Below are 27,956 nucleotides of genomic sequence, written 5' to 3' on the forward strand. Positions count from 1 at the left end.
TCCGTTAGCCATTAGTCACCGGCTGCCCAGCGACACCTGGCGGCGCGCGGCGGGCACTGCGCCGCTCGGTGCCCCCAGGTGACAGCGCAGGTGACAGCGCGGGGGGCAGGATGGCACAGCTGAGTTTTCCATCTGCTCAGCTGCCCCGGTTGTGTGGCCGGCAATCAGCGTGGCCCCGGGCAGATGGGGAACGCTCCTGCATTCCTCCAGCACTCACCTCCACACCCCTAAACTGGGAGTTCCTTCTCTAGAACCTGCATTTAGTCGTTCCCAAAGTGCTGCTCCAGATGCCAAAGGTCTGAGTCACGCTGTGCTTGTGAGCTCTGTTTGTGCACTTCAGACAGACACAGGATGAACCCAGTGGCATTTTCACCTCTTTTATTATACACAAAACATGAGCACAAAGTTCTACTGCGGGGGCTGACCACGGCCACGGCCGAATCCACCTCTCTGCAACAGCAAAAGGAGAGTGTTAGAAATCATTGTGTCAAGCACAGACAGCAAAAACATCATCAAAGCTCTCTGATGGCACAGGTCAGCCAGGTGAGCTCCACCAGCATCAACCCATTCCAGCCAGCTCTGTGGATCACACCTAAATTACTTTTATTTTTGAAGTATAAAATCATGGATCTCTGAAGAGCTCGGCTTGCTCTCAAACTTGCCACTGGCCTCTGTGCCACCACCTCCTTTCCCCACAGTGAGCAAGCTGCATGTGAAGGGTGATAATTTCCAGGCTCCCTGACACCCCAGGAGTCCCACAGGCAGGACCTTCCAGCTTATCCCAAAGCCTTTAAAAAAGCCAAGTTCAAATGCAAACACTCACAAACTGGAATTCCGTGGCTGCTCCAGCACCAGCCTCAGCCTTCTTGTCAGCACCAGCTGCAGAAAGAGAAGCAGTCAGTGCTCACAGAACCCCCTGCCTGGGAGCAAAGCTTTAACCACCCCACAGAACTCAAACTGGGGCTAAACACAGCAAAGTGGAGCAGCTGTAACTGAGCACGTTTGAGAGTTATCAAACCAACCCCAGAGAAAACCCCACAGCGCAGCGGGACAAAACTCCAGCACACCTCACACACAGACTCTACGCTATGCCAGGAGTCTCATCTCCCCCTTTTCTCCCCGAGAGGAGCCCCGGAGCTGGGCCAGTTGTCCCTGAGGGGGCACAGGGGGCACACTCACGTGGCACGGCGCTGCGGCGGTACGTGTCCCGGTCAGCCTCGCCCCGCGTCAGCCGCGCCGGGCGCTCGCCCTCCAGACCTGCAACACAGCACAGACACGGCTCAGCCAGGGCAAACACCACTCCCTGCAGCCCAAGGTGCACCACAGCGCCGGGTCTGCCAGCAGTGCTGCAGCTGGGGCAGCTCGGGGAGGGTAAACCTGAGGGGAACGGTGATTTGGTGAGGGAAACCTCACTTGAAGGGAGAAATCCGCTCAAGCGTCCCAGCTTGGGGCAGGGTGGAAGTTAAATAATGGGAGAAGTGGGTTTACAGCATCATCTCAATAGTTCTCTGGTCATCAAACTAGTGCTGAATGTTATTGTTGGTAAAAATGCCAGAAATACTGGGAATCTGCCACGGCTGACAAGCCTGTGCACAGCTGAGTCCCAGACTCGGGACAGAATTCCCACCCCAACCTGGAACAGCCACTGTCAGTACCCCAAATCCCCCCACAGAACACGTTCAGGACAGTAAAAGCAGATTATCTGTGCAATCTCAGATTAATGCCAGACAAAACTGCTGCAGGAACACCCAGCTGTGGTGAGACCACCTCCTCTCAGGGACTGGGATGTGTCCCTGGAGCCCACCCAGGCAGGACCCACTGAGGGGCAGCTGTGCCTGGCACACCCCAGCGCCCTCCTGCACATCCACATGCACTGGTGTGGCCATAAAAAACCCAGTTCTTGTAATAATTCTTTTGCTACACCACCTCTGTGTCTCCCAGACTGCTGCTGCTGCCTCAAGCAGGTCATCCACAGCAAAGAAGAACACCAAGGGCAGCACTTCCAACCTTCCCTGCCCAGATGGGGCTGAGGAGGGCTCCAGCACCAGGACAGTGACACCACACACAGCTGCCACCCCTGCAGCAGGGATGCAGCTCCCTTAAGCTCACTGGATAAACACAGCATGTAAAGAACAAATCTTGGAACATCCAAGCAACTCAGAGATCAAAGAGAGCAGCACATTGCCAGTTTCTCTGCAATTCCTTCCTTTGAAGCAGGTGATGCTCCTGTTTTGTTTGGCTCAGACACAAACTGCAGCAGCTGGGGGTGAACTCCCAGCACTGCCTGGCCCCAGACCTGTGGCTCAGAAGCAAAAAAGCACAATGGATGTGATCCCCCAGAGCCAGAGCACATCTGGCTGCACCCCTGCCCTCGGGGGTGTGAAAGCCACTGAGGGAAAATCAGAGCTGCAAATCCAACACACAGAACCACAGAGCAGCTGGGGTTCATCTGGAGATCACCCAGTCCAGCCCGTCTCAGGCAGGGTCACCCGGAGCAGGTGACACAAGAATGTGTGCAGGTGGGTCTGGAATGTGTGCACACCCTCCCTGGGCAGCTGCACCAGGGCTCTGCCACCCACGTGGAAAGTTCTTCCTCAGGTTGAGGTGGAACTTGCTGGATTTTATTTTCTGCCCCCTGCTCCTTGTCCTGTCCTTGGGCACCACTGAACAGTCTGGCAGCATCCCCTGTGGGTATTTGTCTCCTCTCCTCCACTCCAAGCAGGCCCAGCTCCCTCAGCCCCTCCTCACAGAGATGCTCCAAGCTCTGTGGGCTCTGCTCAGCAGCTCTGTGGGCTCTGCTGCTCTTCCACCACGAGTCCTTTAACAACGAGCCCTGGTCCGGGGGGAGCACGTTCAGTGTCCCTGGGGGAGGCAGGGTGGGACACCCAACATAGGTGACACCCAACACAGGTGACACCCAGCCTGGCCAGAGGTGACACCCAGGCTGGCCACAGGGGATGCCAGGCAGGGCTCACCCAGCCCTGGACAGTGCCTCCTCCACATCCCCACCTCAGCAGCGTGCTCCCAGCAATCCCAGTCCCTGGGGCAGGCCAATCCCCACCCAGAGCACGTCCCCGTGCGTCCCACCTGAAAACCCCACAAACCCCAACCACATTTCCTTGCTCTGCTCACAATTCCACACCCAACCCTCACAGTGTCCAGCCCCCCGTGCCCCCCCAGGTGACCTTTGGGCCGGGGTCTGCCGGTCTCGGGGCGGCTGCGGCGCAGCGTGGCGGGCACGATCTCGGGGGGCAGGTGCAGGTAGTCCCGCAGGTACTGGATGCCCTCGTTGGTCAGGTACCAGTAGAAGTGCCTCCAGGCAAACTGCTCCTTCACGTAGCCCCGCGACTTGAGGGACTGCGGGGACAGCTCCCAGTTAGCCCCAGTCAGCCCCAGCTCCTCACAGGCACGGCGCCTCCTCACAGGGAACGGGGACAGTCCACGTGAGGGGACACCATCCACAGGAGGGGACAGGATCAGTGTGAGGGGGACATGATCCACAGGAGGGGACAGGATCCACAGGAGGGGACACCATCCACAGGAGGGGACAGAATCAGTGTGAGGGGGACATGATCCACAGGAGGGGACACAACCCACAGGAGGGGACACCATCCACAGGAGGGGACAGAATCAACGTGAGGGGACACAACCCACAGGAGGGGACAGGATCCACAGGAGGGGACAGAATCAGTGTGAGGGGGACATGATCCACAGGAGGGGACACCATCCACAGGAGGGGACAGAATCAATATGAGGGGACAGAATCAATGTGAGGGGACAGGATTCACAGGAGGGGACAGGATCCATGTGAGGGGACACCATCCACAGGAGGGGGACAGGATCCACAGGAGGGGACACAACCCACAGGAGGGGACAGAATCAGTGTGAGGGGACAGGATCCACAGGAGGCGACAGGATCCACAGGAGGGGACAGGATTCACAGGAGGGGACAGGATCCATGTGAGGGGACACAATCCATGTGAGGGGACACCATCCACAGGAGGGGACAGAATCAACGTGAGGGGGACATGATCCACAGGAGGGGGACAGGATCCACAGGAGGGGACACGATCAGTGTGAGGAGACACTATCCACAGGAGGGGACACAATGCACACGAGGGGACACAATGCACAGGAGAGGACACGATCCACGTGAGGGGACAGCGGGCAGCAGCACCCCCGGGAGCGAGCCCCCCGTGTCCCCAGGCCCCCCACCTGCATGGCTTTCATGACGTGCAGGTTGGGCACGTTCTTGTCCACCAGCTCGGGGTGCTTGGGCATGTGCACGTCCTTCTTGGCCACCATCACGCCCTCCTTGAAGAGCAGCTCGTAGATGGCGATGCGGTTCTTCTTGGGCATCAACATCTGCACGGGGCACAGCGAACAGCGGGGCTCGGTGACACCGGGGCACCAACACCGCCCCGGGGGCAGCGAGCCCGGCCGGGCGGCCCCAGGGACGCCGCTCCCCGGGACGGACAACCGAGCGCCGCCGGGTTTTGCTCGGTAAATCATCCCGCGCACTGCAGGGGCAGCGGCTCGGGGGGAGCCCCCCACGGACGCCGTTAAGTCAAACCGATCTGGGGAACCGGGAGCGCGGGAGGCTCTCGCCGCCCCGGAGCCGGAACCGGCCCCGGCAGCGCCCCCAGCACGGCAAACCGGCTACGGGCGGCGCTCCCGGACCCGGGGCACGCCGTGCTCAGGCATGACCGAGCCCCACAGGGTCACGGGCCACCCCCGCGGCCGCGCCCGGCGCCGGGAGGCCCCGGTGCCAGCGCTGGGCATCCGGTAGCACCGCGCGGCCCGCCGCCCGCAATCCCTCCCTCCCCGCACGGCCGGGGGGCAGCCCCCATGGCGGGGGTGCCCCGCGGGGGCGCCCAGGCCCCGGGATGGCGGCGATGCGCGGCCGATGGCCCGAGCGCGGCCTCACCGTGGCGGCGGCGGCGGGGCCCGACCGGAAAGGACTGCGCGTGCGCGGGACCGCCGCTTCCGCCGCCTCGAGGACCCCTGGCGGCGAGGGTGGCCCCGGCGCTGCCTGCGCGGAGCTCAAGGACCCCTCCCGCCTAGCAACGGGCAGCCCGGCGCCGTGCCTGAGGGGGGCGGCAGTGCCTGAGGGGGACAGCGGGAGACCCCCGGTGTCACCCCCGGTGTCACCCCCAGCCGTGACATCCCCGCATGTCCCCTGTGTCTCTCGGAGCGGGGCTGTGAAGCCCTGCCCGGGATCCCGGGTGGCAGCCCGGGCTCGGTGTTCCCGGGGCAGCGGAGCGCCCTGCTCCCCTCACGAGCCCGGGAGCCGCGACCCCCGCCGGCCCCGGTGTCACCCCCAGCCGTGACATCCCCGCCGTGCCCGGTGTCCCTCGGAGCGGGGCTGTGAAGCCCTGCCCGGGATCCCGGCTCGCACCCTCGGGGTTCCCGGGGCACCGGAGCGCCGTGCTCCCCTCACGGGCCCGGCAGCCGCCATTCCCCCATTCTCCCGTTCCCAGAGGGTTTCTCTGCAGCCGCGTCCCCTTGGGCACACCCCGTGTCCCCCAGCCCGGAGCTGTCCCCCTCGGTGTGGCGTTCGAAGCCCCGGGAGGGACCGGAGCCGGTCCGGGGGAAGCATCCGAAACACGGCGGAGCAGAGCCGGGGGCAGCCTGCGGGGCTGGGGGGCACAGGGACCCGCGGTGCCCCGGCGCTGATCGCCGTCCCCTCACGGGCTCGCTGTCACCTCGCGCGGGGCGGGAGGGGATTGGCCGGCTAAAAATGCCGCGCTAATCTCCGAGCTGATCTTTACCCCCTCCCTCCGCCCCATCTGCCGCCACCCGCCCGCGATGCGCAGCGCCGGCCCCGGCAGAGGCTCCGGCCCCGGGAGAGGCTCCGCCGCCGGCCCCGCGGCCCCGAGGTACGGCCGGGGGGCGCGGGGCTGCTCCGGGGGGCGGAGGGCGGCGGCAGCGGGGCGTCCCCGCCGCTGTTCGGACCGGCTCCGCGCCCGACCCGCTTGGAGGGATTTCCCACTCGTGCCGGGCGGGGAGCGGGAGGGATCGGGGGATGCGCCGCGTCCCTGGAGCTGCCCGCTGCCGTCCTGGGGCTTTGCTACGGCGCCGTGCCCGCCTTTCTTCCTTTGGGACGGAGCTGGGGCGAAGCTGCCGCAGGGTGACCCCAAGGATGCTGCGACAATTGCGGCATCACCCCGTGCGGTGCCGCGGGGCAGGAGCTGGCCCTGCTGGCCCGGACACGCTGTCGCTGTCGCTGTCGCTGCCTCTGCTGCAGCAGATCACAGCTCCTGCACCTCCTGCCTCGGAAATGGCAAAGCGAGTGCTTTGCTAAACGGATTAGAGCTCTCCCGGCAGCCTCCCTCCCCGGCTGCTCCCGCATCCCTCGGCCCCCGCGTCGCCTTCTCCAGGCAAGCCCCATCCCTAAGCCGAGGGCCGCAGCACAGCAGAGATCAGCGCTGAGCCCGAACCCCGCCTGAAGCCCCGAGGCTCCTTCCATCTCCTCCCTTTGGAGGAGCGCAGAGAAAACCGGGGAATTCACCAGGCAGCGGCTCGGCCGGTGCTGGAGGTGCTGCCCTGCCCGGGTTTTGCACTGATCTGTGCCCCCCCGGCCGCTTTCTCTCCCTCCTCTCCCTCCTCACAAGATGTGCGGCTGCCGGAGGGGCTGCGGCAGGACGGGAGCGGGATTTAACCGTGAAAGGATTGAGGGAAGGGAGCCCAGGCACTGGCAGGGACCGACAGTGACGTGCGACAAGGGAAGGGACATCAGCAAAGCGTGTCAGCACCAGCCGGGGCCACGTCCTGAGCCCCGAGCCTGGGCTGGGCTCTGAGTAGGATCCCCCTTGCTGGGAATGCCCTGTCCCCAGCTGTGCTGGTCCCTGCCAGGGCAGGGGATGCAGCCAGGCTCCTCCAGCACAGCGCCTGGCACGGCTCTGCCCGGGCACAGACTTTGTCCCGGGGGTGCCAGCCTGGCCGGCCTTTGTGCAACACCTTGAAGGCAAACTCCGGACCTGCTGAGCTCCTGTGGACAGTCCTGGAGGAGGAGGAGAGGTCGCATCCAGCCGGCAGCTTGCAGGGCAGTGTCCGGCTGTCCCCGGCATGGCACCGCAGTGCCCGCGGGTGGAATGTTCGGGCTCCTCAGGCAGCTGCCTGCAGCCAGCCCCACGCTGCTCCCCAGGAAAAATGGAGCCTTTATGTGCCGGCCCCGGCCCCTTCCCCGGAAAGGCTCGGAGGATGCCCCGGCCGGTCACAGGCAGACAAGAAGGGGATTGTTTCGGTGGGATTTGGGTTTCTGGGAGCACCTGCCCCGCGCTGGGCCCTCCACAATGGCTGCCTGTCTGCCGCAGAGCCGCCAATTATCCTCCGCGGCTAATTAGAGATGCAAAGTAGCGCTTGCATTCTCCCAGCTCCCCGGAGGGCTCCTGGGACCGGCGGCACATCCGCAGCGGCGACGCAGCCCGGGCTTGGGGCGAGCGTGGGGCGCTGGCCCCATCCTGCCCCGAGCCCCAGCTGCCCCTCTGCCCTGCCCTGCACTGGAGGGCAGGAACGAGCTCGGGGTCCTGGGGTGCCCTCTGCCCCATCCACACCAGTGGACCACCCATGGGCTCTCCCAGAAAGAGCTGAGCCCCACAACTCGGGGCTCTGCCGGGATTTAGGAACACATTTCCTTTCCTTGCTGGGAGCTGACTGTGCGTGAATCCCCCCCAGTTCGTGTGAGGGCTGGTGCTCCTGCCTGGCTGATGGGCAGGCGGCTGATCCCTGGTGGCATCTCTTCATTCCCGGGATCACGGTGTGGGCTCATGTGCTCGTCTGTGCTCACGGAGCTGTAATGCCAGAGCGGCAAGTGGCCCCATAAATCAGGGCTTATTTCCTGCCAATACCGTCTGCTGCTTCCCACAAGGAAGCTCATTTACAGGAGGAGAAGTGACTTACCACTGAAAACAGTAAACGGTGGGATGGTGAGAGCCGGGGAAGAGTTTGTCGTGACCGAGTTTTTGGTGAAGGAACCGAGGAGGCAGAGCTCCCACCTGCTCCTTGCGTGGAACAGCCCAAGCTGCAGGGAAGGAGGCCTGAGTTGGTGCCACCTGCACAGACCACAGAGCTGGTGGCAATGGCTCTTTGCACTGGGGAACCCCCCAAGTCATTGTCACCGTCCTGGAGGGCGTTTGTCACCTAATGTTTAATGCCAAGGACATTTCCCCCTCTGCAGCAGGGATGCTGTCAGGGCAGATGGCAGCTGGGACATCCCAGTGGTGACCCTGTGCTGAGAACTGCCAACTCACTGCTTGAAAGGACCGTGACCAGATATTCAGCACCCTCTGTTCCTCACCCTGAAACGCCAACAGGCAAAGATCCCCCGCCCCTGAAGGAACCACCATCCATCCCACTCCCGTTTGGGACTGGGGGCATGAAACCCCCGGGTGTCACCCCAGCGGGGTGTGAAACCTTCCGGGGGCCGTTCTGTCTGGCTCGGGTGGCACGGAGCTGCGAGGAGCCGGGAGGCAGGCGGGCTGGGAGCCCCACCGAGCTTCATTAGGCAGTCCGAGGCGCTCGTCAGGGGAAAGCTGAGCCGGCGGCAGAGGCCGGCAGAGCCCCCCGGGACCGGGTCGCATTCTCTGGGCAACCCGATCCCGGCGGCAGCGGCCCCGGCAGCCTCATTACTGCGGCTTCTGCAGCGGCTTCGGTTACTCGCCTGGCCGCTCTCGTCTCCTGCTGGCTTTTAATTTCCCTGACATCCCCCGCGAGCGGGGGGATGCAGGCGCGGTGTCGGGGAGCTGTCATCACCCCCACCCGCGTCCTGCCTGCTTCCCGACGGCTTCCAGCCCCCTCTGCCCCCGGGACTCCCATCCTGTCACAAGCCTGGTGACCCCGGGCATGAGCCCCGGGGCTTGGGAGGAGGCACATGGGCAGATGGCAGTGAGGGGGAGCTGCCCTGCTCCCCTCCAAGAAGGCTCGGGGGCTGCAGCCCCCTCACCCCCTTCCCCAGCCCCGCCGGGGGGAAAGGACTGTTCCTGATTATCTTGCCAGCCTGTTCCCAGCTGGCACATTTGGCAAGGAGGCGGCACCGGCTGCCTCTCCGAAGGCGTTTTGGGGTGTTTGTTCCTGCAAAAGCTGTGGCTCAGCCCCAAAACCCCCCTGCAACCGCGGGGGTGACAGAGAGGCCGGGGCAGCAGCGGAGGGAGTGCATGGCTCTGTCCCGTCCCGTGCAGGAGGGACAACGACCCCCGGGGTAGCAGGACCAGGAAACCAGGGGGTCCTCAAAGAGCCCCCCGCCTCATGGCCCGGGGGAAACGAGTCTGATCAGGCCCTAACGTAGCCTGGGGCCCGACCCCGCCATGGCTGTGCCGTGGCACCCACTCTGCTGTGCCCCCGGGCCGCGGCCCCGCAGTGGGGCGGCCCCGGTGGGTGCCCTGGGCGGGGGTCTGGGCCCGGGGGGTCCCGCGGGGGCTGGCGGCAGTGCGGAACCTCGGGGTGGGCGCGGACGCGGGGATGGGGGGGGGGGTCCATTCCCCCCCTCCGCCCCCCCCCGGGATGATTTTCGCAGCAGCGGCTCCATCCCGGTTGCCATGGCAACGGGCGGCTCGGGCAGGCGCGTGCCCGCGGCCGTGCGCGCCGCCGCTGCCCGGCAGGAGCGGAGCGAGCGGAGCGGAGCGAGCGGAGCCCCGGCCCCGGCCCCGGGCCCCCGGCCCCCCCCGGCCCCCGGCAGGTGAGCGCGGCCTCCGCGGGGACAGCCGCGTCCTCTGCGGCGACGAGGTGAGGGACGCCCGGTCCCTGGCGGGGATGGGGTGCGGGATGCCCGGGGTCCCTTGTCGGGATGGGGTGCGGGATGCCCGGGTCCCTTGCGGGGATGGGGGGACGCGGGGGGGTTGCAGTGCAAGGACCGGGCAGTAAGGCATGGCTTTGCACCCCCCGGCAGGACACGGTGTCCCCTGATCCCTTCTGCAAGCCAGGGAGGTTGGGGGGGTATATGACCTTCACCCCCTCCGTGTGTCCAGTGGGGTGCCGGGGACAGGGACACCCCTTCTGCAATGCTGCCGCACTCCCGGGCTTGTGCCTCAGTTTCCCCATCTACAAATAAGGGGGTGAACTTGCGCTGTCCCTGTCATGGCTGTCCCCCTGCCCAAATAAACACCTTACCCCATCACTGAACCCCCTCCTTCCAGCCGTGCCACCCCAGCTTCCCCCTTGCTGCCCCCCCATCTCCCCACTTTCCTATCCCCTCTGGCTCCAAGTCTCTTCCCCACCACAGGCAGCTGAAATTCCCCTGTCCCTCTGCCTCCCCTGCTCCCAGCAGCCCCTTTGCCTCCTGTCGCCGCCAGTCCGGCTCCATCCCGGCGAGGCTCGGGGGCCGGGACCCCCGTGACGCTCCGCTTCCCCCTCCCCGCTGCGGAAGCGGGGGGATGGCACCGCCGTATCCTCCGCCATCCCCGGCTGCCACTTCTGGCTTTAATTGCAAACCTCATCTTTGGATTTCTGCCTAAACCCGGCTCCCGGGACTGCACAAATCCCTGCCCGCTGTCCGAGCAGCCTTGTTTACCGCGGCGAGCAGAGGCGGCAGGGTGAGACCGAGCTGCGGAGCTGGGCAGCAGCGGAGCCCCCAGCTGAGGCTGAGCCCCCTGTCCCTTCCCCAGCCCCGAGCACATGCGGGGTGTTGGCAATCCTGCTGCTGCTGCCCCTCCAGGGATCCCCCTCCACATTCCCCATCCGCATTCCCGGCACATCCGCTGTCCCTGAGCCGGGCTGCGGGCTCCCCTGGAGAGACACTTGCGTTATCTGCAAATGCCAAGCAAGCTTCCCGAAATTTTTGCACAAGGCTCCTAAAATCCCTAGGAGATGAATGGGTGCCCTGAGCAGGGCGGTTTGGGGAGCGCAGGGGGAAGGGGAAGCTCTCTGCAGAGCCCACATGAGCTGTGAAGCCGATCCCTGCCAGGGCTTGGAGCAAATGTGTCTCCCCTGGCTACTGCAGCCTGGCAGCACCTGGCCCCCGGCGGCCTCCCGTCTGTGCACAAGACACGGGGCTCCTGGTGCTGCTTCTGGACCACTGAACCTCCTCTCTGGTTTGGGGGAGCCCACAAGCCCTGACCACACAGGTTGCCAGGCCTCAGATCCCCCACCAATGCAGATGACCCTGATGGAAGCAAGGAGGCTGCCATAGGCACATTCCATCCAGGATTCCTTGGAAAAGTGGCTCCCAGAAGTTTCCCAGCAGGTAACTGCGTGCCCCCTGCAGGGTCCTGCTGCCCTTGCAGCAGCCTCAGGCACTGCTGGGTCCTGGGCAGCCCCATGGTGCTGCTCTGGCTGGAATCCCATGGAGAATCACCCACCATTCTGGGTTTGGCTCTTTGCCCAAGGGCTCCAGCCCTGCTCATGTTGCAGCCAAAGGGGTTTTGCCAGGGAATGCAGGAGGGACCCTACAAGAGCCTGCTCCCACGGAGACAGTGCCCTGGGAGGGCCCAGGCTCACCACCTGCCTGGCACTGGGCAGGATGGGTGCTGAGGCTGCTCAGCCCTGAGCCCCTGGTGCTGCTGTTGCAGAGCTGCCAGCGTGAATCAGCAGCACCCACTTAACCCTTTCCTCCCAGGGTCTCCACGGGCTCTGGAGGGGGCCACGCTTCAGCCACGCCACAGCCAAACCTCTCCTCACTGCCTGGCTCCCTGAGCTCTGACCCCTGCCAGCTCCAGGAGCGTTTCCCAGCCCCATGGGGCACACGGAGCAGCCCCGGTGTGGGAATCCCACAGCCACTCAGCTGGGTCGGGCTGAGCAGCAAACCAGGCACAGCTCCTGCAGCTGCAAAGCCTCTTGTGACACACGTCAGTGTCACGGGTTATCCCTGGGACCTGCTGCTGTGCCTCGGCCACTTCACCTCCCGTGCACAGCCACCTCAAGCCCCATGTTTGGCCACCTCAAGCCCCTTGTGTGGCTGCAGTGGGAGCAGCACATGGGCACTGGTTCCCACGGTGGATGCAGCCCCAGAACATGGTGGGAGATGCTGCTGCCAGGCTCCTCTGGACCTCCTTGGCTGAATCCATTTGTCTTTGCCATGAGTGGCCACAGTGGTGCATCATGGTGGCGTTGCCTCTGCACCCCAAAATGGACCCTCAGGCAGCCCTGTGCTAGGGGAGAGCCAATGACCTTTCCTGTGGCCAAAAGCCCAAGGCCCAGCCCACTTTCTTGGATTCCCACAGCCCAGTGCAGCTCCCATGTTGCTTCCCCCTGCCCTGGATGCTCTCAGCAAGGGTCACTCACCCACTGCCCTCCCAGCAACGGGGCTCACGCCTGGTGTGAACCTCCTGCCTGGGGACAGCATGGGGACAGCATGGGGACACCACCTCGCCTGTGCCCTGCTCCTCTGCTTGCAGTGCCTCTGCCACCATCCTGCCTTAGCCAGGGGCTCTTGGCACCAGAGGCTCTGCAGCCTCTCCTGCCCTGGTCCCCACCGGGCTCAGCCAATGTGCCCAGGGGCACGAGTGTGACATCCCCAAACCCTGCTTCTTGGCTGCAGGAGAGATGCTGGTCTGGGACAACAAACACACCTGAAGAGAGCAACCTGGGGACAGGGGACAGCAGGACTGGACTGTCCCATCTCCCTGTGACAGGGCTCTGCCAGCCAGGGCTCTGCCATGGGCGTGCAGGCAGCTGCCCATGCCATGCCCGTGGTGTCAGCAGCACCAGCCTCTGCATTGCAGCAGCCTCTTGCCTGCACAGGGCCAGGGCCACGGCCCGGCCCCCACAGAGGGCAGAGACCCCCCTGCAGCAGCAGGGCAGCAGGAGCTGCCTGGAGGGTGAGGAGAGCTGTGTCAGTGCTCAGCACCAGCCTGCTGACAGGAGAGACGCAGCGGGGCCGCTTCTGCAGGAGCAGCAGCCCAAGGGCACGTGGAGCAGGGGCTGGGACAAACTCCACCGTCCCTTGATGCCAAACGTTCTGTGGCTCCTCCCTGGCAGCTCCGGAGGCGAGGGGCCGAAGCAGAGCCCCCCAGGCCGGGGGTACCCAGGCAGCAGCGCCTGGCTGGGGCTGGCAGCTCTCCACAGCGCAGCTCGGCCGCCAGCTCTGCAGGCACCGGGCATCACCGCCGGCCGCCCTGATGCGAGGTGATGGGCTGTGCTGGCAGGGCCGGGGGCTGCCAGGGGCTGCCAGGGGGCTGGCACGTGTGGCACAGGCAGCCTGGCACGGTTGGGGCACACACGTGTGCATGGGCGTGCGAGGGTGGTCGTGCGTGGGGGTGCGTGGCGGGAGAGTGGCGGCGAGGCGGCGGCGTTAGCTGGGAAGTGATGCAGAGCCAAAAATAACCCCCGGGCTGCAGCTCGGGCCAGGTAGTGGCTCGGAGAGGGAGCTGCAGCAGCCACGTCCGCAGTGCCCCATGGCATGAGTGGCTCACGGGGGCAGCAGGGGCTGGCGCTGTGCCCGTGGGTCCTGGGGTACACCCAGCCATGGGTGTGCTCCCTCCCTGCTGTCCCCATCCCAGCGCTGGCACGTGGGGCTGTCACCCTGAGAGTGCCCTTGCCATGCCAGCGCAGCCTTTGCAGCAAAACCCAGGGCACAACACCTGGGCACTGCGCTGTGCCCGCAGCTTTCAGGGGAGACGATGCAGGCAGCACCTGCGGGGTCCCTTGGGGCTGTGCCACCAGGTGCTCTGTCACCACTGCGGGTGCTGGGGCGGGGACGGCGGTGGCAGTGCTGTGGTGCCAGGCAGGAGCAGTGGTGGCACTGTGGGTGCCAAGCACAGTGGCCATGCTGTGGGTGCCGGGCAGCAGTAGTGTTGGTGCTCTGGGTGCCAGGCAGTGGCTGTGATGGTGCCGTGAATGCCAGGCACAGTGGTCCTGTGGGTGCCAGGCAGGGACAGTGGCTGTGCCGTGGGTGCGAGGAGGAGTGCTGGCAGTGCTGTGGGTGCCAGGCAGGGACAGTGGCTGTGCCGTGGGTGCGAGGAGGAGTGCTGGCAGTGCTGTGGGTGCCAGGCAGGGACAGTGGCTGTGCCGTGGGTGCGAGGAGGAGTGCTGGCAGTGCTGTGGGTGCCAGGCAGTGGCGGTGGCGGTGCCGTGGGTGCCAGGCAGGCGCGGGCGCTGCGTGCTGCCAGCTGCGGGGGGACACTGCTGTCCCCCACCCATCTGCGTCTCGGCGGCTGAGCGAGGGACAGTCACGCGTTTATTTTTAACCGTCTGGGGAGGGTGGAGGGGATTGGTGCCTCCCTGGTTATATCACTAAATCCCTGCCGGGCCCTGTTACTTCCAGCACAGCGAGCCCTGCGCCGCGCTCCAGTAACTGTTTCAGGTCCCCGTGCTCCTGGGGCCATGCCCTGCCCTGGCCTGGGGACACCTCAGGGCCAGCTGTGCGCACAGCTGGAGAGCGTGGGCACTCACCAGTGCTCCCCACGGGACCCTGTGCCCCCAGCCCTGCCCTCCCACCCCACCGTGGGGCAGAGCACAGGCAGCCAGGCCTCCCTCTGCCCATTCCACCTCCCCAAGGAGGGGATGGTGTGTGAGGTTTATGGCCACATCTCTCTCAGCCTTTTCAGGGACAGGGCAGGAGGAAATTTGAGCTGTTCATGGCCACCTTGTCCCCATCCTGGTGGCAGATGCCATGCAGGATAGGCCCAGTGCTTTCCTGTGGAAACGCTGTCCAAATCCAGGTCAGGATGGGGATGATGAGGAGGATGCCTAGGAAACGGCCACCACAGTCCCTGCTCTGTGCCACCCTCAGCCACCAGCCCCCTCCCAGCTCTCAGCAAAACAACAGAGGGTTAAGCCACGCAGCAGGGCCACGTGGCGCTCCGGGGATGCCGTTTTTCTGAAGATCAGGACGGATTAGGGTGGAATATCAGGACGAGAATTTCTCGGGCGGCGCATCCCCTGACCCTGCCATGGCCCCTCGCCCAGCGGCTCCCAGTGCTGAGCCAGGCTCTGCCCAGGGAGCTCCCCATGGCTCCCTCCCAGCACTGCTGGCTCCGGGGGTGCTGGATGGCACCCAGTAGGTGGTGGGCAGTGAAGGAGTCTGTGGGTCCAGAGCTGGAGAGGGCACTGTCCCCTGTATTGGGACACTTGTCCCACAGAGCTGTTGGCAGGAGGAATGGGGGTCCCCTGCACCCCCTGTGACTCCCCTCTCCTGTCCCCTCAGTGCATGAGGCTGGTGTTTACCCGGGAAACCCGAGGCAGCTCCGGGAGCCATGTCGGGTTCCTATGACGAGTCGGCATCGGCCGCCGAGGAGACAACCGACAGCTTCTGGGAGGTGAGTCCTGATCCCCTCCCCTCCCACAGACCCCACTGCCACTGTCACTGCACCCCGGGGTGTCCCCTGGGCTGGGGGCTGCCCTCCCTCCTCTGCCTGAGAGCATCCCTGCTGTGGTGGCTCTGCCCGAGGTCTCAGTCTTGGCTGGGTGACAGAGGTGTTGGAGGGAGCTGGGCTTGAGCAGCCCCAACCCAGAGCTCCATCCCTGCACCCCCAAAGTGCCTGGTGCTTCCCCCGTAGCCACCCCAGGGCAGCTGGGGCTGAGCAGGGATGGTCACAGCCCCCTCAGCTGCCTGTCCCCGTGCCCATCCCAGGTGGGGAACTACAAGCGCACGGTGAAGCGGATCGATGATGGGCACCGGCTCTGCAACGACCTCATGAACTGCGTGCACGAGCGGGCCAAGATCGAGAAGTCCTACGCCCAGCAGCTCACCGACTGGTCCAAGCGGTGGAGGCAGCTCATCGAGAAAGGTACCGTGGCTTCCCCACGGGAGGACACCTATCACAGCTTCACCGGGCAGAAAGGGAGGGGGCGAGGGCAGTGGGGTGACCCCCAGTTTTCCCCCTGCAGGTCCCCAGTATGGCAGCCTGGAGAAGGCGTGGGCCGCCATCATGACCGAGGCGGACAAGGTGAGCGAGCTGCACCAGGAGGTGAAGAACAGCCTCCTGAACGACGACTTCGAGAAGGTCAAGAACTGGCAGAAGGACGCCTACCACAAGCAGATCATGGGGGGCTTCAAGGAGGCCAAGGAGGCTGAGGATGGCTTCCGGAAAGCCCAGAAGCCCTGGGCCAAGAAGCTCAAGGAGGTGAGACAAGCACAGAGTGTCCTGGGGATACCCTGTGTCCCCAGGTCCAACCCTGTGTGCCCAGTCCAGGCTGGGAGAGATGGCACCTCCCCACAGGCAGAGGGTTGGCAGGGGACTGTGACTGATGTCTGATGTCCCTTCCCTGTCCTCCCCACAGCTGGAGACAGCCAAGAAAGCCTATCACCTGGCATGCAAGGAGGAGAAGCTGGCCATGACCCGTGAAGCCAACAGCAAGGCAGATCAGTCCAACACTCCTGAGCAGCAGAAGAAGCTCCAGGACAAAGTGGAAAAGTGCAAGCAAGACGTGCAAAAGGTGTGAAGCACTGCCCTGTGCTGGACGCATGGGGCATTGGGCAAGGGAAACCAGAGGAGATGGCCACCACATTCCATTCTCCAACATCAGTTCCCATTTTCCCATCCCTGTGCCCCTGGAGGATGAGGACTTGAGGCAGTGCTCAGGGGAGTGTGAGCTGGGCAGGGATTTGCCCCACTTATGGGGGCTGATTCCACCCACTGAGGCTCCTGGCTCAATCTGGGCTCCCCAAAGCTCTGGTGACCCACAAACCAGGCAGAAACGGCCTCTGAGGTGCTCGAGGTACTACCAAGGTCCCTCCTGTGTTTTTGCAGACTCAGGAGAAGTACGAGAAGGTGCTGGACGAGCTGAACAAGTGCACCCCGCAGTACATCGAGAGCATGGAGCAGGTCTTCGAGCAGTGCCAGCAGTTCGAGGAGAAGAGGCTCAACTTCCTCAAGGAGATGCTCCTGGACATCAAGAGGCACCTGAACCTGGCCGAGAGCAGCAGGTAGGGGCGGTGAATCCTGGCCAACACCATGGCCACCAAGAGGTACCAGAGCGGCAGGAGGCCGTGCGGGAGCCTGGCGCCCCCCGGTGGCTTGGAGGACACACAGCCTGTCCCCAGGTGACAGCCTGGCCATGTCCCTGTCCCACGCTGTCCCCAGGGCTCCACCCTGACCCACGGCCCCCCAAACACGTCTCTCCCCACAGCTACGCCAACGTGTACCGGGAGCTGGAGCAGACCATCCGCATGTCGGACGCGCAGGAGGACCTCCGGTGGTTCCGCAGCACCAGCGGCCCCGGCATGCCCATGAACTGGCCCCAGTTTGAGGTGAGGCTGGGCGCCCTGGCTGCGTGCTGGCAGCCCTGCAGGGCAGCCGGGCGCTCAGGGGTTGTCACTCTGTGCTTGCAGGAGTGGAACCCGGACCTGACGCACACGATAACGCGGAAGGAGAAGCAGAAGAAGGGCGAGGGGGTGGCCATGACCAACGCCAGCAGCGCGGGCGACACGGGGGCTCAGGCGGGCGAGCGCGGGAGGTGAGGCCCGCTGTGAAGGGGAGGTGCCATGAGAGGCACGGGCTGTGCCTCTGCGAGCATTTGGGGATGCGGGATGTCCTCGGTGACAGCCACCCCTCCCTCTCCTCCCCTCGCAGCGTGAGCAGCCACGACCGCGGGCAGACCTACAGCGCCGAGTGGTCCGATGATGAGGGCAGCAACTCCTTCAACACCAGCGAGGCCAACGGCGGCGCCAACCCCTTCGACGAGGAGTCGGCGGGGAAGGGCGTGAGGGTGCGGGCTCTCTACGACTACGACGGGCAGGAGCAGGACGAGCTCAGCTTCAAAGCAGGTACGGTGCTTGCCGGTGCCAGGTAGGATGGGGCTCGTCTGCTGGAGCTGTGAAATCCCTCAAGTGATTTCTGAGTTGGCCCAGCCCTTCAAAGAGTTGAGCTGTCAGAAAGGGGAAGGCAGAAGCTGAGCCCTAAGGCAGAAGGGACAGGAGCCATGGGTCACCCCTTGCCTTTCTATCCTACAAACCCCCAGCAGCTCCATCCCAGGGAGCAAAAGGGGGCAGGGGAATTCCAGAACCTGCAATGAGCTCTTCCCTTCCACCTTCCTCTCCAGGTGATGAACTAACCAAACTCGGAGAGGAAGACGAGCAGGGGTGGTGCAAAGGGCGCTTGGACAACGGGCAGCTGGGGCTGTACCCCGCCAACTACGTGGAGGCAATCTAAGTCTTGTGGTGTGCTCCTCGTCACCGTCAGCAGATAAATCCACCCTCCGTTGTCTCCATCTCTCCACCAGCCAACCAGCCATTCTGCCGTCTGGTCCTTCACTCCTCACCCTTAGAGATTCAGACATATTTTCCGACCAAGCTTTTATTTTTTTAAGAGTTGTCTCCGAAGAGTATTTTGCATAGTCGCTTTCTTCTAAGATAACGTGAAGCGGAAGATGACGTTGTCCGTTCGTCTACGTTAGTTGAATTTTTTTTTTTTTTTTCTGAGCGAAAAGCCGATACCTCAAGATCTTAAAGCCCAACCAGTGAGAGCTCCTGACTGGTTGGTTTTTAAAGATACTGAAATCATGAGCCGCCTTCTGATTGGCTGGAACTGTTCTGAAACGCACGGCGCCGAAGCTCCTGGGACCAACCAAATTCATCCCAGAAAACCAAGAGGGATTGGAGTCTGACTCCGTTGGTCATTTTTTTTTGGTGTTTCCATGCTCTCCCCAGTTCATCCTCCCGCCCCGAGGAAGGGGGTGAGTGCCCCCTTCAGCCCCGTGGCTGTCCTTGAGATACCCAGGTGAGGTGGGACCAGCCCCGCCATGGAGCTTGCTGGCATCTCCTCAGCTTCCTCCTCCTCCTCCTCCTCGGGGCTGGGCTGGCAGCACAGCTGGAGCGGGCGGAGGCTCCCGAGCCGATGCCCGGTCTGTGCTGCAGGGAGCAGCATCGCCCTTCGGTGGGCGGGTATCCAACGCACACCAGATCCAGGTGAGACGGCCCTAAAACCCAGCGCTGTCCGGAGAGGGACCCACCAGGGCCCGCTGCTGCTGGAAGCACCTCGATACCCAGCCTGGGGTAGCGAGGACTGCCTTGGGCACTGCTGGGGACAGTCCCCATCCTGAAGAGAGGCAGGAGCAGAGCAGGGACGGGGGATGAGCATCCCGGAGAGCCCAGGAGGAGGGCTCAGGATGCAGCCCAGGCAGAGCAGCTGCCTGGCAAAGAACCAAGACACCAAGGCGGGGGACGGCCACAGGCTCTGCCCTTTGCTTGTCCCCACGGAGCTCTCCCCCTCCTCCCCTGGGCTCTGCCCCTGGCCCCGCGGCTGCTGCCACCCAGCACGGCCACCCCACCCCTGCCTCGGGTGCGTTTGCCATCCTGAGCTCCTCCCTACACATCATCTCTCATTTCTCTCCATACCATCGCCCCTAGCAGCATCAATGCCATCGGCTTCCCGCACGCTCCTCCTGCTCCTTTCCTGCCCCCTCCGTTGGTTCGTGAATTTTTTGGCCCCAGGGATCCCGTGTTCTCGTGGATGCAGGGGAAGCACTGTGTGCTGGGCACGGTGGGCAGGAGCCCTCCAGCCCCTGCCAGGTACCGGAAAAAAAACCACAAAGTCAGAAAAGACCCAACCAACCACCTGTCTCAGCAATGCACCCCGGTTTTTGTACATTGATTGTGTAATTTAAGAAGTATATATATAATATATATATCTCTCGTGATTGTATTTCCGTGGATACAACAACAAAAAGCAGCAAGAGAAAAAATAACTGAGCTCTGTCAGCGTCCTTGGCTCTGGGGTCTCCTTTGCTGTGCGTCTGTCCCACCCCGGGGGTGGCTGGGGTGGTTGTGGACCCCCAGGTAGTGACGTTCCAGCCCAAGGTTTAGGGGTGCAGCAGGATGGGGGGCTGGGATGCACTGCTGGGGCGACAAGGGGAGCAGCCACAGCCTTTGGGGACTCCTGTGGCACTGCTGGACAAAGCCTTGGGACGCCCACGGCAGGGCTCGAGGGGATGCAGGTTTGGGGCTGTTCCAAGCACAGCCCTGACCCAGCACCCTCCTGAGCCTGTCAAGGCAGGTTGGTGTCACCTCCTGCCCTCCCCACCCTGCCAGGGGAGCTGGGAGGGGGACACAGGATCTGGGGCACCCCCGGCCCCCGCAGCAGCTGAGTCAGGCACACACAGCAAATCAAAGACACACTTTGCTTTTTTTTTTCTTTCCCACCTTTTTTTTTTTTTTCATTTCCAGTCCCTTTTCCAAAGGCCAAGGCAGTTTTCCTCCCTCCCCTGCTCCTCACTGCCCTCCATCCCTCCTGCCAGGATGGAGCAGCACAGAGCAAGAACAGAAAGGAAAGGCAGTAGTTGGCACTGGTGGAAATTTTAAGGAAAAACATCAAGAGACCAAGAACCAGGTGTTTTTTCCTTTTAAGCTCCCATAGAATATCCCTGGAAGCCCAGGCCACCCCTTGGCATTTGAACCTAAACCACAACTCGTCACCAGCCAAAACCAAAAAGCAAATAACCAAATAAAAAACCCCTATAATATAAAAGACCAACATTGCCAGGTAACTCTGTGCAGTGAGCAGGTGAAGCAATGCCCAGCTCCCTGCCCCAGTCCAGCCTTGGCTGATCACACTCTGGATTTATTGTCCAGAAGGAAATGGCAGAGCTGCCACCTCCATTTCCCCAAACTCCAGAATCAGGCAGTCCAAGTAAAATCCGCATCAAGGGAAGAGCTTTGTGCCAGGGCACAGAACCTGGGGTTAGGAGCACTCTGGTGGCCCCGTGCACAAAGATGGGGCCGTGGATACAGAGCTGCCATTTGCAGCCCCAAACCCCTGTGAAGGGGAGCAGCTGAGCGTGTCCTGGAGTGAAAAACAAAGGGAGGATGCACCTGGCCCAAGGGGGCACCTGGCACAGCCCCCATGGCAGGCAGAGCCCTTGGCTGGTGCCAGGCTGCTCCCACAGGGATTGGGACAGGGCCCCACCAGGAGCAGCAGTGGATGTCCCTGTCCCTCTGGGTGTCCCTGTCCCTCTGGGTGTCCCTGTGGGTGTCCCATGGTCTCAGCTCATGCCCAGGCTTTTTCCTCCCTGAACAAAGGCTGGGGTGAAGCCACCTACAGCCAGAACCCGGGAGGGAGGAGAGGAGGGGGCACAAGCCCAGGCACGGTGCCCACCCTTCCCTCTGCACGGTCCTTGCCCCGCACCAGGGCCTGCTGGAGGGGAGGGGTCCCTGTGTCCGGTGCCAGCAGGTCCTGGCAGGGGAAGCTCGCACTCAGCCCAGGTCCTTGCTGCTGGCAGAGGCTCTCTGCGGCCGGGCAGAGGAGGCAGCCGAGCTCCCCCGGCCCTCCCGGCGCTCCGCCGGTGCCGCCGCCGCTCACACCGGGTGGACGAACTGGTAGACGAGGCGCTGGGAGATGTCGGGCTTGCGGATGATTCCTTTCTTGTAGTACTGGCGGATGGAGCGGCTCAGCTTGTCGTAGTTCATGGCCGGGCGGTTCTTGCGGATGCCCCACAGCCGCGCCACCTGCGCCGAGTCCTCGATCTTGAAGATGCCTGCCAGGGGAGCGGGGCACGGAGGGTTACAGCATCTCCTGCCCCCCCGCAGCCCCCCAGCGCCCGCCCCGGGGCTCCGGAGCGTGCCCCCCACCTTTGTCCTTGTTGAGCCAGCGGATGAAGCGGCCGTAGTTGTGCGGCTTCAGCAGCAGCTCCTTGAGGAACTGCCAGAGGTGGATGGGCTGGCCGGCGCAGGACGAGTCCACCTCGCTGTCGGCCCAGCTGCTGTCACCTCCTGCGGCGGAAGGGACGGGTGAGAGGAGGGAAGGGACAGGGAGGATGCCCACCGCCGTGCTCTGCATCCTGCTCTGCACCGCCCCAGGGAGCGCCTGGAGTCCCCTCGGGGAGCCCCGCTCAGGGGATCCCCGGGCTCAGCCGGGAAGATTTGCTTTCCCCTGCCTGTCTTGGAGCAGGGAGAGCGGCTCAGTGCTGCCCTCGCCCAGCCCGCAGGGGTGCAGGCGTGCGGGACAGGCCCGGTGAGGGTTCGAGCCATTCCCCCTCCCCTGGATGCTGCAGAGAGCCGCGGGGCTGCAGCCGCGCAGATCCCACAGCAGCAGGGCTCCGGTGCTCCGGGTAATTGCAATTAAGCGCAGGGGGACCCCTCAAGCCCGAAGCAGGAGGGGGGACAGCAGAGCTGAGCCCACGCAGAACTCACCGCAGTATCTGACATCTCCCGGGGCAGCCTTCTCCTTCATCCAGGCGGCTGGAAGGGAGGAGCGGGGCATCAGGGGGGCACCTCCTGCGGCACAGCCTCGCCCACCCTCCCCAGCTCCCTCCCGGCACCCACCAGACTTCCAGATGTCCAGGTGGGCGTGCAGGATGTCGCCGCAGGCGGGCGAGCGCTGGCAGAACTGCTCCTCGGACATGGCACACAGGTCCTTCCCCGACAGCTCCTGGAAGGATTTCCCGATCTGCGGCAGCCGGTACTGGTGCTCCGTCCACAGGATCCACTTCTGCACGTTCCCGGGGCTCCAGTCCATGGGGTCTGGGGCGGAGGGGGGTCAGTGTGGCCAGCCAGGAGCCGTCCCCTCCTGCAGCCCCCCAGAACCATCCCCTCCTCCCGTGGGGAGCAGCCACACTCCCCCAGACCCCCACAAGTGGCTGCAGCCCCCCAGAACCATCCCCTCATCCCGTGGGGAGCAGCTACACTCCCCCAGCCCCCCTCGCACGGCTGCAGCCCCCCAGAACCATCCCCTCCTGCCATATGGAGCAGCCACACTCCCCCAGACCCCCACTCACGGCTGCAGCCCCCCAAATGCAGCGTGGCTTTGGCTCCCACGCCAGCACCTCCATCCCCGCCCTGGGGGCACCCACCTGCGGCGATGTTGAGCAGCTTGCAGGCGGTCTCGATGTCCTTCAGCACCTCGCCCACCACCATGCTCTGCACCTGCTCCAGCGAGTGCTCCTCCAGGTGCAGGCTGTCCTGCAGGTCGCCCTCGGGGCCCAGCCCCAGGCCCTGGCTGTCGATGATGGGACACTGCTCCGGCTCCTTCCGCGCCTCCCGCCCGCCCTGCCCGCTGCCCTGCGCCGCCTCCCCGCTGCCCTTGGCGGCCCAGGCCGTGTCCTCGGGGTAGAGCATGTCGAAGTAGTGCAGGCAGAAGGCTGGCAGGGGCTGCTCGGGGGTGCCGGGCGGGCTGGGGCTCTCCGGGCAGCCCCAGCTCCGGGGGTCGGGGTCCCGCGGGGGCGGCAGCAGCGCGGGGTCCGGCCAGGCGAGGCGGCCGGGGGGCAGCGCGGTGAGCCCGGGGCTGGCACTGCCCATCCCTCTGCTCAGAGCCGGCTCCAGACCTGCCCGGGAGGGAGAGAGGGGCACAGTGAGCCCGGGGCTGGCACTGCCCATCCCTCTGCTCACAGCCGGCTCCAAACCTGCCCGGGAGGGAGAGAGGGGCACAGTGAGCCCGGGGCTGGCACTGCCCATCCCTCTGCTCAGAGCCGGCTCCAGACCTGCCCAGGAGGGAGAGAGGGGCACAGTGAGCCCGGGGCTGGCACTGCCCATCCCTCTGCTCACAGCCGGCTCCAAACCTGCCCCGGAGGGAGAGAGGGGCACAGTGAGCCCGGGGCTGGCACTGCCCATCCCTCTGCTCAGAGCCGGCTCCAAACCTGCCCCGGAGGAGAGAGGAGCAGAGCTCAGCCCGGCAGCCAGGCACAAAGGGAGGAATTAAGCCTGTTAGAGGGGAAAAGCCCTGCAAAGAGCCCCACTGTGCCCCGCCAGCCTGCGGGTGAGTGCGGGGTCAGCCACGGCTGGGGGGCTGTGCCCAGTTTGGGAGCACCAAGAGCAGCAGCCAGCAGGGAGAAGGAGCTCAGGAGGTGAGCAGGAGCTGTTTAGGGTCTGGGGGTTCAGGGGCTGCACCCCAGGCTGGCAGCAGCTCAGTCCCAGGTGGAGCTGAGGCCTCGGTGGGGGACTCTGGGGGACTCTGGGGGGGCTGCACAGCACAGCCCTGGGGTGACAGTGGATGCTTGAGCTGCAGGGACACGTTTCTGAGCAGGGAAAACATCCTCTGCTGCTTCCACCTGAGGCACAGCAGCCCCCAGACCCAGATCCCCGGGAGGGACCCAGCCCAGCACCCCACTGCTGCCAACCCCCCGATGAGAACTTCCCTTCTAAGACAGGATCATTGCAATTACTTTCACTCTCTTGCAAGAAAAACTACCCCAAATCAGCCTGTCCCCCTCTGTGTCTGCATGCAGGGAATCCTGGAGGCCACGGAGAAGAGGATGAACCTGCTGAATTTCCATGGCAACACCAGGGAACGGCTCCATCCGTGGAGAAACCTCCCCAAAATCCATCCTGAGACTTTGGGAAGGGGAAGACCCTGCCGGGGCATGGCCATGGCCAGATCCTCCACCTTCAGCACTGCATTTTACAAGGAGAATCATCCCAAACTGGGGGTTTAAAAGCAGGAAAAGGAACTTTAGGAATTGAGCTGGCACTGGGAAAGGAGCGTGCAAAGTTTGAAACCCCTCAGGACACCAGGCAGCCCTGGAGGGGAGCAGGGAGCAGTGGCCAGGGAAAGGGGGTGCCCTGCTGCTCCAAACCCCAGCTGGGGGGGAAAGGTTTAAAAGAAATGAGAGGAAAAGATCCCACAGGGTTCCTCCAGGCAGAGCACAGCCCCCAAGCACGGGGGTGGTCAGTGAAGGAGGGACAGTGGGGACCCAGCCCTGTGTCCCTTGCTTGGGGGGGTTAATGTGGCTCCTGAGGATTCAGTGCTCCCAGGAACGTGGGGTTTGAATTTCTGCATTGCCTGCACTTGGGGCAAGCTCATCACTTCATCCTTGGAGCTCAGAAAAACCCATGGAAGAGCCAGGGGCACCCAAAGAGCAGCCACGGCAGCCTGAGCCCCTGGGGACCTGGGGAGGGACTGTGGGTTCAGGAGCTGCAGCCACGACCCTGAGTGGTTTTGGTGGCACCACAGCAAGGAGGAGGAGGGAGAAGAGAGAACCCAAACCCTCTCCTGGTCTGGGGCTGCCCCCACCATCCAAAGAGTTTCCCTGAGAGATGGTGCCCGCTCCCAAACCTCTCCTTGATTTGTTTGGGATTAAAAGAAGAGCTTTAGGGGATCAGCCCTAAATCCAGCCTCACGCTGCTCCCAGCACAAAAGGGAAGTGGTAACAGCTTGTGCAGCTCCTGCTGCTGCACAGTGCTGGCTCTGGGGTGTCTGGGAGGGGACGGGTGCCTCATTCCCAACACCTCTGGGATGTTCTGGGGGTCATCCTCAGCCGTGGGGGAGCAGGGCTGTGGAACCATCCTGGGGAACGCCACAGGATGAACAGCCCCAGCCCCATCTTCACCCTCCTCCCAGCTGGGACCAGAGGGACCCAATCCCTCGGGAAGTGTCCCCAAAAGGCAGAGTGTGCCCCACCAAGGCGCTGTACTCTCAGGGCGGGGGCTGCTGTTTGACTTTCTCCCGCTGTGGCACGCTGGCGGCCGGGCTGGGTGGGACCTGTTTGTGCTGAGAAACCACTTCAGGTGGCCTTTTCCCCCTCTTCCCCTGCCCCTTTTTGCATTTCCCTGGGAAAGCGGAGCTGCAGGGGCAGCCCCAGGTGCACAGGCCCACACGGCTCCCAAAACCCTTCCCGGTCCCTGCCCGGGCTGAGCCAGGCTGAGCCGCTCATTGCATCAGCCTTGGCAGCTCCTGGCTGCACGGGGCTGGGATGGGGCTGTGGGGCTGGGATGGGGCTCTTGCACCTCCCGGGCACGGTGCCAGCACCAGCCCGGGGCTCTGGGTGCTGCTGGCTCACGGCTCAGCCCCACGGGCCCAGCCGAGGGGGACAACGATGGGGACAAGGACCCCTGTGCCACCCCGGGCTCTCCTGGCAAGGGCAGCCCACCGTGGCTCAGGGTGGAACGCTGGGATCGGCCCTTGAGAGTGAGGAAAAAAAAAAAAGAAATAAAAAAGAAATTCACCCGCCCCCCACCCTGGAACAATGGGTCCGTTAATTAAAATCCAATCAGCGGTGGAACAGGTTGTGCCGGAGCGCCGTGGGACCGGGAGCTGGCCCCGCCGGGAGCCCGGGATGGCTCCCAAACCCCCGGGCACTTCCGAAAACCCTTCCCAGCAGCGGGCACAGGGAGCAGGGCCAGGCTCCCGGGTCACCTCCAGCCCCAGGCTGTGCTGTGCTGTGCCAGGAGGAGCTGGGGGTGTGCGCGACCCAGAGCTGCCCCAGACTGCCCGGATCCAGCAGGGACAGAGCCCTGGGGTCCCTGCAAAGCCGGCACCAGGAGGGTGCTCAGAGGCTGCTGACAATCGGGGATCCTGCCAGCACGTCCCATGCAAGCCCCAGAGTGACGGCTGTGCCACGTCCTGCTGCCAAACCCTGTGCCACGCACCCTTCTTATCTCTGGGTGGAGGAAGGAGCAGTGGCCAGAACCTCCCCACAGCAGGGCAGGGGCTGGGGAGGTGACAGAGCAGGGGCTGGGGAGGTGACAGAGCAGGGGGCTGGGGTGGTGACAGCTCAGGGGGCTGAGGAGGTGACAGAGCAGGGGCTGAGGAGGTGACAGAGCAGGGGCTGGGGAGGTGACAGAGCAGGGGCTGGGGTGGTGACAGCTCAGGGGGCTGGGGTGGTGACAGCTCAGGGGGCTGGGGAGGTGACAGAGCAGGGGCTGGGGAGGTGACAGAGCAGGGGCTGGGGAGGTGACAGAGCAGGGGCTGGGGTGGTGACAGAGCAGGGGCTGGGGAGGTGACAGCCCAGGGGCTGGTTCTGGTGCCTGCATGCTGACAGGGTTGGGACAAGGGCAGGCCCCAGGCTCATTCTGATGCACCCCCAGGGGGATGCAGCCCATCCTGGGGGGATCTGGGCCCTCAGCTCCCCACCAGCTCCTCCTCCAACACCACCGAGGTGCCCTGGCTCCTCCTGCCGTTACCTGCATGGCTGCTGGCACAGGAGCAGGTGTCCCCAGGGTCCCCACGGCCTGGGTCAGGCTGCCCTCTCCATCAGCGCAGGGAGGCAAACAGCAGCCACGGGGCACAGGCAGCCAGTGACCTGAGCAAAGCCTGGCGCTCGCTGTGCCCCCGGAGAGCAGCAGAGCTTGCTGTTCCCCACCTGGGGCCAGGGAGCCCCTATTTATAGCAGCACCTTCCCCCCCGTGCTCCCAGCCCCGGAGAGCACCGCTATTGTGGGGATTTGGCACCCTCACGATGTTTGTGTTTCACTAACCGAGCAGAACCACGAAAACCAAACCCGCAGCCAAAGTGACTGCAGGGCTGACAGAAAAACCAAAAAACCACCCCAGCAGGAAAGCAGCTGGGACAGTGCAGCTCTGGAAAAGGGGCTCAGCTTCACAGAGACACCCCGGAGCTGGCAGCTCCCCAACAGCCACCCCAGGGGGCTCCAGAAAGGGTCCCAGCTGCTGGTTTGCCACACGGTGCCCCAAAGCTCACTGTCCCCTGCCTGGCACGCGGGCTGGTGGCACCCTGGGTGTCCCAGCTGTCACCAGGTGGGCTCGGGAGGAGCCGGCCCCAGGAGTCCTGGCTGCATCCCACCGCTCTTGCTTGAGCAGAGACAAAAGAACAGCAAATCCCGTTTCGTTTTCAGTGACAGCATGCAGAGAAACGCCGGGGGACAGCCTGACCCTGCTCAGGAGGAGCAAGGAGCTGTGGGGTGGGATTCTGACACGGGACAGCCCCGTGCCCAGCCCGAGAGCAGGACCCTGGAGGGAGGGAGGGAGGGAGGTGGGCTGGGTGGGTGCTGGGGGTCGCGGCAGCGCGGGCTCCTTACCTCGAGGCTGTGCCAGCTCAGAATCCACATGGGTGCCAGCGCAGGCTGGGAAGAGCCATCCCCGTGGCACTGGGCGCGGTGTCTGCGGGGGACATGGCCCCAGGTGAGGTGTCCCGGCCCCAGGTGAGGTGTCCCGGCCCCAGGTGAGCTGTTCCAGCCCCGGCTCAGCGCCGGCTCAGCCCCATCGGGCCGGTGGGCAGCGGCGGGGAGGGGACAGCGAGGGGAACGGGGCACCCCGAGTGGCTCCGGGGGCAGCAGAGGGACGAAGGCAGCGCGGGGGACTCGGGCGGTGAGTGTCAGGGCTCAGCCGGAGCCTCCTTTGCCCATTATATCCGATTCCTTCCTTATTTACCTGAACAAACAAGCAGCGCTTACCTCAGCCGAGGTGTTTGAACAGC

The 27,956-nt window shown here is 64.2% G+C and overlaps 3 protein-coding genes across 6 annotated transcripts; 1 reads left to right on the plus strand and 2 right to left on the minus strand.

The window, feature by feature from the left end:
- Window positions 1–361: 361 nt before the first annotated feature.
- Window positions 362–6,532, minus strand: RPS10 (ribosomal protein S10). 2 transcript variants are annotated; one of them, XM_064399220.1, is made up of 6 exons: window positions 6,512–6,532; window positions 4,216–4,365; window positions 3,186–3,357; window positions 1,180–1,257; window positions 824–879; window positions 362–450 (listed from the first exon to the last, which is right to left on the minus strand). In XM_064399220.1, the coding sequence occupies exons 2-6, from the start codon at window positions 4,363–4,365 to the stop codon at window positions 409–411; spliced, it is 498 nt and encodes a 165-aa protein (XP_064255290.1). In that variant the 5' UTR covers window positions 6,512–6,532; the 3' UTR covers window positions 362–408. The 2 variants fall into 2 exon arrangements, with proteins under 2 accessions (XP_064255290.1, XP_064255289.1); XM_064399219.1 differs by lacking the exon at window positions 6,512–6,532 and adding an exon at window positions 4,928–5,076.
- Window positions 5,724–19,578, plus strand: PACSIN1 (protein kinase C and casein kinase substrate in neurons 1). Of its 3 annotated transcripts, none has more exons than XM_064399216.1 (10): window positions 5,724–5,879; window positions 15,080–15,191; window positions 15,506–15,662; window positions 15,763–15,998; window positions 16,156–16,311; window positions 16,626–16,801; window positions 17,005–17,125; window positions 17,207–17,331; window positions 17,448–17,641; window positions 17,917–19,578. In XM_064399216.1, the coding sequence occupies exons 2-10, from the start codon at window positions 15,129–15,131 to the stop codon at window positions 18,024–18,026; spliced, it is 1,338 nt and encodes a 445-aa protein (XP_064255286.1). In that variant the 5' UTR covers window positions 5,724–5,879; window positions 15,080–15,128; the 3' UTR covers window positions 18,027–19,578. The 3 variants fall into 3 exon arrangements, with proteins under 3 accessions (XP_064255286.1, XP_064255284.1, XP_064255285.1); XM_064399214.1 differs by lacking the exon at window positions 5,724–5,879 and adding an exon at window positions 9,528–9,676; XM_064399215.1 differs by lacking the exon at window positions 5,724–5,879 and adding an exon at window positions 9,575–9,723.
- Window positions 19,570–27,837, minus strand: SPDEF (SAM pointed domain containing ETS transcription factor). Its single transcript, XM_064399217.1, has 6 exons — window positions 27,559–27,837; window positions 22,660–23,130; window positions 22,133–22,330; window positions 22,001–22,048; window positions 21,440–21,580; window positions 19,570–21,345 (listed from the first exon to the last, which is right to left on the minus strand). Exons 2-6 carry the CDS (start codon window positions 23,102–23,104, stop codon window positions 21,167–21,169), a joined length of 1,011 nt encoding a protein of 336 aa, XP_064255287.1. The 5' UTR covers window positions 23,105–23,130; window positions 27,559–27,837; the 3' UTR covers window positions 19,570–21,166.
- Window positions 27,838–27,956: the final 119 nt, after the last annotated feature.

Source organism: Passer domesticus, chromosome 25 (genome assembly GCF_036417665.1).
Source record: "Passer domesticus isolate bPasDom1 chromosome 25, bPasDom1.hap1, whole genome shotgun sequence".
Classification (NCBI taxonomy): Eukaryota; Metazoa; Chordata; class Aves; order Passeriformes; family Passeridae; genus Passer; species Passer domesticus.